General features: G+C 36.2%; 1 protein-coding gene across 4 annotated transcripts in view; it reads right to left on the bottom strand.

Annotated features, from left to right (window-relative positions):
- Positions 1-226: 226 nt before the first annotated feature.
- Positions 227-13,514, bottom strand: part of SLC1A3 (solute carrier family 1 member 3) — a gene marked incomplete at both ends in the record, with an annotated part of 60,952 nt that continues 47,664 nt past the window's right edge. For 2 of the 4 annotated variants that reach the window (XM_084304955.1, XM_084304957.1), the window contains 5 exons: positions 227-431; positions 1,876-2,010; positions 4,151-4,345; positions 6,444-6,677; positions 8,570-8,865. In XM_084304955.1, coding sequence (XP_084161081.1) covers positions 227-431; positions 1,876-2,010; positions 4,151-4,345; positions 6,444-6,677; positions 8,570-8,865 — 1,065 coding nt within the window. The remainder of the gene's footprint in view (positions 432-1,875; positions 2,011-4,150; positions 4,346-6,443; positions 6,678-8,569; positions 8,866-13,514) is intronic. The other 2 variants (XM_084304956.1, XM_084304958.1) reach the window with 2 other exon arrangements.

Genomic DNA, 13,514 nt, shown 5'->3' with positions numbered 1-13,514 from the left:
CAGGACCAGTGTTGTTGCCTGTTATTTTATTTTATTTTTTTTAAGTGGGAAGACAACATATACCTTGATCACTGCTAATTTGGAATATATTTTCATTAATTCTTTCCAGTGCAAGCATAAAGGGAGATTACAGGGAATAAGTGGACTTGGTAAATTCATGAAATAAATGGCTGGAATAAGTGTGTATTTTTCACACTTGTAGTGTTGGACTCTTGCCTTCTTTACCCTACATCTTGGTTTCACTATCTAATGGTTTCTCACTCTCATTTTCTTGTGAGATCAGCTGGTAAGGTTTCTTCATTTCATTTTCCTCTATCACAGAATTACCCATCTCAGCATCCCTGTTCTTCAGCTCATGCCGTGATAAGTGTTCAACAATTCCTGCTCCAATGGAGTCTCCCAAGACATTGGTGGTGGTACGGAGACGATCCCTAAGAAGAAATGGTAAATTAGCCTTGGCTTTACCACTTGTTCTGGGAAGCATGCAGACTAGTTTAAAAAACCTTTTCATAGCTACTTATTGATACAGTCATTTTAGGTATATTCATTTAACATGACTGTTAATGCCATGATTCCTTCTGTAGTAATATAAAATATACTAGGATTTGGGGGCACAAAATATGTAAATACTGTTGGTAACCTCATAGCAAGAAGTAACTGTAATGAGCATGACAAAGGGAGAGTATGACAGATGCTTCTCAGAAGTATTTCTATACACTGTTGGTTTGGGTTGATATCCTCTCAACATAGAAAGCCAATGAAAATGTATGTTATCGTCATTTCCTTCCTGACTATAAAGTACGGTCAGTAATTTAGTAATGAAATCCAGCTGAAATGATTCAAAGTAAACTACAACTCATCCCTCTTAGAAAGCTCTGCCCAGAAGATGCAGGAGGCAGCTTGATGAGGAGTGAGTGGTACTGTTAATGGATGGGTGTCTACTCACTTATGGCTGTGGCATGTGGTTAGATAATTATTTGAAGATATTAACATTCTGAAAAAAGACATAGGCAACTTCATACAGGGATCATTTGGGAAGACTGAAGGGTAAAAGGCTCTGGAAAATGGGCAAAGAGAGGTTGGAAGAAATTAGTTGTGATTTGGTTCTTGGATTTCTCTATGAGATTTCCCTATATACCTACAAGTGTAGCCATACTGCAAACAGAGGAATAGAAAATCTGAAGGACGCTACGTTGTGGTTGCTGGGTAAGAATTACATGACTGTTTCATTTCTGTGTCTATGGGGAAGATGTAGATTCCTGGATTAGATAGACAACAGGTCTGTAATGAAATATGTCAGGTCTGAACCAGTCAACTTTGAGCCTGATTGATGGAAAGGTTTTCATCAACTGCCCACAAAAAAACAAAACAAAACTGCCCTGGGGAGATGCTGACGGGACTGACACGGTGGGTCACGACCCCCTGTGCACCTGACAGAGGTGAAGTCCCCGTCCTGCTGGCTGTGCTGCTGACCGTCCTAACCTCGAGGCAGCGCAGAAATCAACAACTAAGCACAGCGCTCAGAGAGAAATTCAGCCGGGATGACAAAACAAAACAAAACAAAACAACAACAACAACAACAAACTATAGCAATTCTTTTCTGGTTGAATTACAGCATATCTGAAAGTTCTAGTACGGTAAGGATCTATGCTTCTAAGTAAAGCTTTTGCACACAAGTGGAACCATCAATAAGTAACACCTCTTACCATCTGGTCTAAGAATATTCATTAATTGCAATAAACTGTGATTCTTTTCAGCATTTCTTTCCAAATACCTTCGACAGCAAAAGTACACCACTGGTTGCAGTATTGTCAAAATATCCCTGGCTACTGTACATGTGGTCTAAGCTCTTAATGATGCTGGAAAAGTACTTACAAAAACCAGTCCACTGCAATGATAAGAGTGATATCATCTGTAGGCAAACCAACTGATGTAAGCACAATGACCATGGTGACCAGTCCAGCTTGAGGAATGCCTGCAGCCCCAATACTGGCAGCAGTAGCTGTGATGCTGAGAAAAGAGACCACAAGAAAAATTATTTGATTTTCATAGTAAACACCTTATCATCTGGCAAACATTAACAACACATATGAAGCAAGAATCCATTTACTCAGTAATAAAGAAAAAAATGACTCCATTCCCTAATCCAAGCACTTCACAGATGCAGGACTGTGTGAATTTTAACCTAAAACGTATACACTAAACCTTTATCCAGAACCATGGACACATGATTTTGTGACTGTAAATACCCTGGAAGATGCTAATGGATGGTCAAAAACACAGGTACATGCCACCACTTGCTGAACAAATGCACTCCAGCAGCTCGAACACATTAAAAGTGAATTTGAGGAGATAATTTTGTCATGGAAGACCTAATGCAAAAAGTTTTTTTCTCTGTCTACCTCACTATAGAATCATAGAATCATGGAATGTCTCAGGTTGGAAGGGACATTAAAGATCATTGAACTCCGGCCCCCCTGCCATAGATAGGGGTGCCACCCACTAGATCAGGTTGGCCAAGGCCCCATCAAGGCTGGCCTTGAACACCTCCAGGGATGGGGCATCTACAGCTTTTCTGGGCAGCCAGTGCCAGTGCCTCACCACCCTTCTACAGTGAAGAATTTCCTCCTAATGTATAATCTAAATCTATCCTCTTTTAATTTAAGACCATTCCCCTCTGTCCTATCAATATATACCTGAGAAAAGACTCCTTCTCCAACCATTTTATGAGACCTCTTTAAGTATGGAAATGCTGCAATGAGGTGTCCCCAGAGCCTTCACTTCTCCAGGCTGAACATCCCCAGGTCTCTCAGCCTTTCTTCACAGGAGGGGTGCTCCAGTCCTCTGAGCATCTTTATAGCCCTCCTCTGGACCTGCTGTAACAGGTTCATATCCTTCTTGTGCTGGGGGCCCCAAACCAGGATGCAGTACTTTATGCCAAGTGAATTATAATCTGTCCTCTGGCTGTTGGCATTCAGCCATCAAAAAACAGAAAGCTGGCAGGAACCCTGAATCATACACTCTAGTAACTTGACATAAATATGCTTGTTCACACCTGGTTTAGGAAGAATTTGTTTTTTCAGGTGATTTGGCAGCTAGCGGCTCTAGTATTAATGAATGCGGAATTATTGCCTCAGAGTGTGGAGGCAGAGTTACGCCTTCTGTTGATGAATATTGAATTAAGCTGTTTTTTGTTTGTTTATTTGTTTGTTTGTTTTTTAAGGAGAAAAGCACTTCTGCTGGAAAATCTCCTACATTCCCCATTTACCACTGTCTGAATGTTCATTACTGAGTGATAAATACTTTTCTCTCCCTGTCCCTCCCTGTCCTATAGTGTCCCTTTCTCCCCTTGTTGACATTTCTTTCTTTTGCACAGGTACCCATCACCCTTTTCTCTTAAATTGTTTGTGTTACATAATGACATTAATGCAGATCGGTTACATCAACTGCTATGTAGCGTGTTTGTTGTTGTTCTTGTTGTTGTTGTTTGTTTTTCTGTTCTATTTCAAACATCACAGAATCACAGAATCACAGAATTTCTAGGTTGGAAGAGACCTCAAGATCATCGAGTCATGAAGGCTTTTGTGCTTGAAAACATACCCATCTTCTCCACTTCTATCAGCTGAACTAATAAAAGGTATTTCTACTCTAAAAGGTATTTCTACTCCTTACACAAGTTGCTCTACTTGTATCCTGAGGCCATGAAGACAAGGAAAACACCACCCCTCCTAGCCTTAGGTTAGCCGTGGTACCATGCCACTGTGCTGCTCTTATGCTATGGTTTGGTACATGCGAAGTAAACTATCCAGTTCTGATATCCAGTCCACAGCTCCCAGCAGCTGCATGAATTCTTAATAAAGAAATTTTTAATGACAAAAGAAATTAAAAAGTTATTAAATATTGTTCCTGTTGACTCAGTGTACTAAGTTCAGTGATAGATGTGTTATGCTCTAGTTTTTAAATGTTTACCTAATGGAGAATAAGTGCTGGGGGGGCTCTTCTGTGCAGAAGATGTAATTATAGTTATTCAGCTACTGTAGCAGTTCTTGTTTTTAGCTCTAGATGCTTTTGTTTAATCCCTCATATAACGGCAAGAAGGAGTCATCACAAAGGTGCTTTTAGTAGATGTAGGTAGTAATGGCTTCTGTACCTGATTGTGATAATCTGCCCAAAGTTCAGATCAAAGTTGTTAACCTGTGCAATGAAAATTGCAGCCAAAGCCTCATATAGAGCAGTTCCATCCATATTAATTGTAGCACCAACAGGGAGAACAAATCTTGTAACTCGTTTGTCCACTCCATTTATTTCTTCTAGACATTTAAATGTAACAGGTAGTGTAGCAGAACTGAAACAAAAAGAAGATAACGCATGATACACTACTTGATACACATTTTACGAAGAGGAGTGCAAAGTGTCATATGTTATTATAACAAGAAAGATTGTTCTGATTGTCTTTGTTTTTATGCGATCTACCAGAATATCAAAAATAAATAAATAAATAAAGCCAAGGCTTAATTTAAACATTTCTAATAATGCAGATTCTCCTAATGTGTTTGGAAAGATTTTCCAATCATTCATTATTGTTACTATGTAGTCTCTAGTCTCAATGTGTCTAACTTCAGCATTTGTCATCAGATTTTGTTATACTTTGGCATGCTAGGCAGAACTATCTATTTTAAAATTCCCACTTTCCATTTTTGATGCCATGGAGTCATGACTGAACCAATCCTAAGCCTTGTTTTCCTGAAGTTATACAAATTCATCTATTCAAACCTTCACTAAACAGCATATTTTTTCCCTCTTTATTTAATGGCTAAATTGCAAGGGGCATTCTGATAGATGATTACACCACTTTACCACTTAATCTTTACACTCTGCTACATCCAAATAAATAGTCATCCCAGTTAAAGATAAATCTAACTGAACAATTTGCTTCCTATACTATTGCCCATTCAGCCCACAGGTTGACAAGTTACATTTCAGAGATACTGTCTCAGAAGGAAGGATAAGGTGGCTATTTTGTAAGAGTGGACAGGGCTCTTTGAAGATGTATAGCTACACCTGATTACACCAAAATAAAGAGTTTTTTCAAGACTCGGTAATTCAAATTACTCTGTTTCTGTGACGTCTTCATTGCCAAGTACTTCACAGACTTTCATGTCTTTGTAAACTTTATCAATCCTGATAAAATAAAAATACTGATAAAGTATTAAGTAAAGAAGGGCTGTGGGAGGTTGTGCTAGAAAATGTCATTGATGGCAGTCAACTTACTGTTGAATTTTGAAGTTTTTAAATGCACTTGTAGTGTGCTCTCTTGATCCAGCATCAGTCTATGTTCTTACTCGGAATCTTGAGTAGCTCCAAGTTGAACATTTCACAGACATTGGAAAATATCCTCTTAAAACCATTAACGTTACCCACCAAAGTTTTAGTATCGTAAAAATTAGATATTAATTTTATTTGGCACTATTTATTTTCTCCTAAACTGTGTCACTTGTCTTCAGTTGTATCATCTTCCTATTAAAATCATTATTAATATATTTACTTTTTAGGCATTCCACAGATTGCAAGGATTGACATCAAAATGCTCAATAAGAAACTTAGTAATCATCACTCTTTACCCACTAAGATAAGGACATTGTTCCTTAAAAGCATTTTTATTGATACAAAACTTAATCAGATTCTACATTAATAATCCTTGTAGCTTCTAATCCAGATCTTCAAAACAAATCCAAACACTAGTGTCTTGAATTTATTTATGCAGAATGGCTGACCAAAAACATCTGTCTTTATGAGATACTTTCAAAATCTATTGAAATGGAAGGTGCTTTATGAAAGGCCATATGGTATAGGAAACATTTGATCATAGCAATATTTCCTTTCATCATAGATGCAAACAGGGTTTTTATTCACATGAGGTTCCTCTGACCTCATCAACAGGTAACAATAGGGGCATTTCTGTTGCAGGTCGTACTATCCATCACTGGCTACCAGGATCTTTAGCACAGAATATCATGTGCCAAGAAGGATTCTCACACTCTCTCACACAATCCCTTCTGAGCCATCCCATTTGCTGTTTTGTTTTCCCATGCACAAATGCAAAGCCTTGTTTGCCAGCTTCAGCCTTTTGTTTACCAACTTGTTTACTAACAAGTGGTTACAAACTACCTACAATTCTCAAAGACCAAGACAATGTCACAAGGGTTCCAGCCATAGAGTATGCATTGCCAAACACGCCTATTTAGTCTCTGTTCAAGCAGTCTCATAAAAAATAAGGTTCAAGTCAGCATAATAATAACCATCTCTATCAGAGAGTAGTGGAACTGCAATAAAGTGCCCAAGTAAATATTGGAATATGAAGTTAACCAATTATATTAGACAAAATTTTTTCCCAAACCAATAATACTATAGAAAAAATATGGACTTAAAATATTGTGTTGTACCTGGAAGATGTTCCCAAAGCTGTGACTAGTGCTTGGATTAGGCCTCCAATAAATACCCAGGGGTTCTTACGAGTGATCAGGAAGTACAGAAGAGGTAAGACAATGACAGCATGAATAAGCAAACCAATGATAACTGTTACAGTATACATGGCAAGCTGACCACCAATCACACCCATATCTTCCATCTCAACAATTTTTCCAGCAATTAAGAAGAGGATTCCAAGTGGTGCATACCTGCAAATAAGAAATTATAATTGATATTGGACAAAAACCACTTCTCCAGCCATATCTTTGGTGTTTATATGCAAGCATGAATGTAGCATTTACTGGTAGGATGACTATAATTATTCAGAAGCAATCTGAGAGTTTAACTGTTTAACTCTAAACGGGTCAACCTAGATGAAACCACAGCAGTGAATATTTCTAATAGGCTCTGGTAAGAGGAATATAGGAAGAGGAGATGTATACTGCACCTTTCATACATGAAATCTTAAAGAACTGCTTAAAAAACATGAAAATCACATAGCAAACCTGGGTTGGATAGACACCGGAAAAAAACTGCCATGTAAAGATGAGCCTATAGAAGAGCAGTCTCAATTCAAATTCTTCAGTAACTTTTTTAACTTGTAGGAAGATGATCTACCTTTGTAATTCAAGTGTCATCTAAAAGCTAGTTTAGCCAATTCTGGTATAATTCTGCCTGTTTGAATGAAGGCGCATCCAACATCATTGCAGACTATGCCAAGTGCCCAGTTCTGTTCTCTCTCCACTGCTGTTTCCCATGTTACTGGGGAAGGAACTCACGCTTCCAATGATTTAAGTGGCTTCTGGCCATTCCTACTGGGGCACTGGATAACACTAGCATGGAGCTGTGTGTATGGCAGAGGTTATGGCTCTGTGGGGCCCTGACAGAGTAGTTTAATCTGCTTTTTCTTATCAAAAAACACAGCTACAAGTGAAGAAGGAGCTAGACATAAATCTCTTAAGATTTTCAGAAACACAAATCTGTTACAGCTAGACTTTTGATACAGCATTATTTCCATAAATGCTAACCCATCTTTTTACACTAAGTTATCAGAGCACACCATCATCTAGTGTATCTCAATTGCACTTTTAGCCATAAAATCCACGTAGAAATTTCTCAGATACTACTCAGTGCTTTATCATCTTAAGTTTGCCAGTAAATAATGAGAAAAAGTTTTTTCTTTATATAGATTTTTAAGATAACTTTTACTTATATGTATATTTATTATTATTTAAATATTATAATAATATTTACTTCTTTATATACTATATATATTATTCTTTATATACTTATATGAAAAATATATAAGCATATTTATATACTTACATAATTATATATACTTATATACTTTTTAGTTTCGCATTTAATACTGCAAAATAAGAATGTGTGTTAGGGCTTTGTGGTTTGGTTGTGTGTGTTTGTGTTTTGTTTTTTGGTTGTTATTTTTTCCGTAGTAAAGGAGGCACCAAGACATTCCAGACTATTTTCATAATTAAACTTCTACCTGACAAAAAGATGAAACTTCAGTGTTAAAAGACTTTATACCTCGTGTTTGAGGGAAAAGTTATTGGTTTTATTTATCTATTGAACACAACAATGAAGTAGCAAAGTTATGTATGTTTGCGTGCAGTGCAGCTACAATGCAAGGATGTATTTACACACTACACAAGAACCAGGAACCAGTTGTGTTGGAAAGTAAAGATAGCAAAGTCTTGCTGTGTAGAAATGTGATTATGGGAGACATTTGTCGGTTTCCTTTAATGAAGTCTAAGTAGATCATAAGGACTCCGACAGCATGTTGTTTTGATTACTATCTTTATGAAGACATAGAATGGCCCTGTATAAGCCTGGCAAATTCTGCCATATATCCTGATTTTGCTCAGGGCCAAAAGCCAAGCACTCGGAAAGACCAGGCATTTTTTAACAAATTACTTATTTATACAGAATTACAGTTCTTGGGTTCACTTACCAAAAAGGCTACAAGGAATTTAAAATCTTGTTGTCTGACTTTCTGCCAGACAGATTCTAGCTATTCAGTGCATGACTGTGATGAAAAAAAAATAGTTAGTAACTTAATGCAGAATTTATCAGAGGCACTTACCACATGATTAGAGCTACCAATCTCATGATAGCCTCATTAAGGCTATCAAAGAAGTCTTTTAATGCCTGACCTTGCTCCTTCATGCTTCCGATCACTAAGCCAAAGCTAATTGAGAAAACCACCAAGCCAAGGGCATTCACTCCATTTACAGAACCTGGAACAGGAACCATTTCCTCTTTCATTTGGGTGAGAGTTTCCATTGCTTCAGACACATTGTTTATTATGGAAGCCACTGTGGATGTGTCATTGGGTGGAATATCTACTTTAAACATTCTCTTTTCATAGTTAGTTTTGAACTGGTAAAACAAAAAGAACAGAAATATGGAAATCATGTGAATTATAGCAAATAAAGTTAAAAAAATCACACATTAAATTACTACTATAAGACATTTGAATTCTTTGTGTAGTACTTGTTAGTAAAATGTACTGTGATGAAAACCTGACCTTCCTGAAAACAACAAAAATCTGTATTGACTTCAAGAGCTAAATTTTCGCCCCTTTAGATTCCAGTATTTGCTCTCTCATAAGTATGTTGAAATCAAAGACATTTATCATGCTCATAAGCCTTGTGACAAAATTATTGATACTTAGTTTGCATTTTTATAAATTGTCATTTTTTCATCAACTTTATTTTCAACTGTTAAATAAATATTTTTTTTGTGTGTGCTGTTGGAATACTTTCATGTGCTCTGGAGTTTCCTTACTTTTTCTTCTTCTGAATTACAAAAAAAATTAGGTGGAATGCAACCTAAACATAACATACACTTTTTTTTTTTTTTTTTTTTTCCATATTTTAAAACCTGAAATTAGGAATTTGCTATGGCAAAGCCATAGCAAAAATAGGAAAACTAATGTTTTCCCTGCTTTGCAGTAACAATTCATTAATATTTATTGTTTTTGTTGTTGTTGTTAAGGAAAGGGTTCTACTTTAAATGTTTCCATTGTGGAATGGACAAATCAATTTCAAGATCTCAGTATGCTACTAAATCTCTTCTTTGACAAGCTGTATTCCACCAAATTATTTTTCAAGGAGAAATATGTGGCCAGAATACTTCCTCCAGGGTTCAAAAATCCCTTCAACCCTGCCCTAATTAAGTTATTTTGAGCACAAAGAATCAAAGTATATCACTAGTAAAATGCTTTTAATATATCTCAGGATGCTAAATATTGTTTTAAAGTAATGGAATGCAGGTGTCAAGGTTATTTAGCAACTTGGATTTTTATTTCTTTGGTCCTACCTACAAAACTGAAATATTTGGTCCAAGAGCTGTAGTATTATTAGTAACATTGGGATACTATTGCATAATCGGAGAGTATTTGAGTGAAAGGGAGTTTATGGACTAAGGTGGACCTGAATATCAACACCTAGAAACACTGACCTAAGTTTCTGTTATTTTCCATGCCTGAATAGTTTTGATGTACACTTAAAACATATTTGCTGTGTCTAAAGCCCAAAGGCTTTAAGTCTTTCATAATTTCAGGTACATTTTTCTTACAGGAGATATATGGAAATATTCTGAATAAGATGTCGTAGGATGTAAATCTCTATGGAGCTCAGATTTTCTTGAGTTTTAAATGAAATTTCCCTAAAAGCTTTAAGTCTTGGTCTGCAGTTAGAAGAGGCAGCTGAATGGTTCAAACAGTTGGCTGGCACAGAAAAGCACAGCTCTACTCCCTCACCCACTCTATCCAATTTGCGATAATTTCTTCTCTGTGCCTGCTCAGGTTTGATCTCCCCACGAGCCAGTACTCTTTCAGCAGAAAACTGATCAAGTAAAAAGATGGCCATTTTTTTGTACACACTATGGAGGTAAATCAGCTTGCTGAGAAATCAGATGCATGCCAGAAGTGGCAAAACACTGAGAGTGGGACTAAACAGCCAGGGAAGGAGGGCATGGGATTACCTCTTTAAGAGACAGAGAGGTATTAGAGTTGAAAATGAAATTACCTAGAAGTTAACAGCAAAGAGATTTTATTTCAGTCCTGACAGGAGTGTTTAAGTATTGCCTAATGTTATATATCTGATGCTTCTAATTATTATTTATTTTTTTAAGTGTATGGATATGATTTTATTATATGTATATTTGTATTTCTTTATCACAGTATAAGCAAAATGCAAATATCTGAAGTGTGTAATTATGCTGGACTTGTGGGCATGCAGATTAGAAAAACATGAAAAAGTAATCTCCTACTGAGGACTGGAAGTAAAGACTAACAGTCTACAGAATTTCCTGTTTGCATTTTTTGTTGCTGTTTTTTTCCTCGCCTTCTTTCTCTAGGCACACAATAACTGACTTCTGCCTGATTCTCCTCCATTGTCTTTAGATTCTTCTCTCATTTCTATATGAGTAGGTATATGAGTATGTTAAAAGAAACACATTATATGGCTGCTAGACAGTGTTAGATATGTGTTGGCTGCTGACTGTTGGAACAGGTTAGGAGTGAAGTCATAAACTGCTTTTCTTTCAGTGTTACCACTGTCTTTGTTTCTGCAAGGCATTCCCCCCCATGCTGTGTCCCCTATGTTGGAGCTACTAGACTCAAAAATTAGGATGGGGGCCTGAGAATGACTTGGGCAGCAAATACAGTCACGTGAAGTTTCTGACCTTTGAAAACACAGTTAGAGATCATCTTAGGTTGCAATAGGCTTATTCCTTTATTATTATTATTATTATTATTATTATTATTATTATTATTATTATTATTATTATTATTATTATTATATTTAAATTTATCTTTAATTATTTCCTGATGATTATGGAATTCTTTCCCAATGGGAGGAAGTATTACATTGTGAGTTAGGTAGATCTCTCTTTAGGTGTATAATATGGATTGTAGGACCTCTCAGCATATTCTGTTTCCATTTCAACTACTGCTGTGCACTCTGTGTATTACTGGTACACACAGCTGTAAACCTGTTCTGTTGACTCACTCTGTTAGTCAGAGTTAAGTATTCAGAAATGTTAGCTTTAGCCTAGAGAGAACAGTCTTTCTAGAATCCTTTCCAGTGTGGAGAACAGTGGAGAATGAGTTTATTTAGAATGGCACATTCTAAATGACATATTTTTATTCAAAATTGGAATCTGAGCAACAGAAGTAGAGCTTTATTTGCTTTTATTACTTTGTTCACCTTTTTTTTTTTTACTTGATTAATTTACTTTTATTACTATTTTATTACTATTATTTTTATTTTACTTTATTTACTTTATTCTTATTACTTTATTTGCTGTGAGACAGTCACTTGAGCTGGTGATTCTTCCATTATTGATAAATGAGGGTAAGGATAAATTTGTGGATGTATCTGCCTTCCTATACACAACATTGTCTATCAAAAGTCATGAGAAGATTCCTGGTTAAACAAAAGAAATTAAGAAAAAAACAAATACAGGAACTGCCAAGGAAAAAGTGTAGGTTGAGGTTTATTCTTGTTAGTGATTTTTCAGATGGCACAAAATACTTGAATGCTTGATGACTACAAAATCATTTTTCTGTATGTGGAATGGTGAAAAGCCAACTTTTTATAGAAAGTGATGGGGCTAAAGAGCACTTTCAAGAGGATAGAAGATATCAAAGATTTTGAACTAGGTGAATAATAGCAGAGCTGATGATTACCACTTTGTCGAGAAACTGGTGACAAACATAAATTTGTGAGTTTTTGAGATCCCTATTTTCAGGGAGATCTCTACTGTATTTTGCTGGGAATCGGTTATCCAAGATCCTGGGACATCTAAGTAAAAATACTTAATTCTCCTAGATTTTTATTTTTTTAGCTCAAACTGACATTTTAATGGCACACTACAATTCTGCATATCCTCACTCTTTTCCATCATTCAATAATGGGTGAAATGAGATAAAATTGCTCACATAAAGCGCTCAGTAGGCACAAATATACAGGGCTAAACAACATCTTGGTGGTGCTGTCATTTCTGAGGTTGATTGGCACATTTTATCTCCAGGCAGAAACATTTCTGCCTTGTAAGACTTCAGATGCAAAATAGTCACAATTTTTCCATTAATTCACGTATAGAGAGCAAACTAGGAGAGAGGCAAATACTATTTAATACGTTAGTACTAATAGTTTTATATGAACTACCTTATCTGTAAGTGAACTATAAAAATTTATATCACTGATCTGATGCCAGGTTAAAATATATCTCAACCAGCCAAAACTATCATGAGGAATAGACAGTATATACTAGTACTGATGTCAGGATGTGCGATTTACAATTCCAACCCCCCTGGTAAGTATGAGTTAGGGAAATAATATTAATGAAAAACAGAAAAAGCAAAACAAAACAAACAAACAAAAAAACACTAAAAACACAGTTACTTGATGCACCTTTTAAGTTCTTTAAGCTTTGGCTCACACCCAGTTCCACCTGTGTTGTGAATACAACACAATAACCCTCCTCAAATTTGTAGACTGATTATTCTCCTGATGTCCCAAGTTTGTTTTTTGTTCTTTTGTCTTTTTATGTATTCCCAGAGTACAGCACAAAGAATGACCAGTTATAAAGCGCTTTCTGCCTAACAAGCAGACTGCTCGGCCACATGATAGATAACTTTGAATTTAGCAAAGAAAGAGAAATTAAAAGCTAGTGGCTAGAACTGAAAGATATATCCAACTATTTATTAACATATCCTCTAACTGGGGGTAAATATAGGTATATGGAGAAGATCTTGAACAAAGTTAACTAATTTTAGTTGTTTAGTTGCATATTTATCTGCAGTTAGTCTTTTCAGATTCTCCTGACACTGATAAAAATCACAACCCCTGAATAGTGAAGGTAGCAGCATATGTCATATGGAAATGACCAGCACCACAATAGTGGTGAAAAATTGGTGAGTGGTGAGAAAGAAAGAGAAAAACCTTCCAGTGCATTCTAATTCACATATCTGTCATGAAAGAAGCTTCCTTTTGGAAAAGGTAGAATGTGAGCACCTA

The sequence above is a fragment of the Netta rufina genome, assembly GCF_964035555.1.
Source record: "Netta rufina genome assembly, chromosome: Z".
NCBI classification, from domain to species: domain Eukaryota; kingdom Metazoa; phylum Chordata; class Aves; order Anseriformes; family Anatidae; genus Netta; species Netta rufina.
Note: the sequence above shows the minus strand (reverse complement) of the source record. Positions and strands in the feature narration are given on the sequence as shown.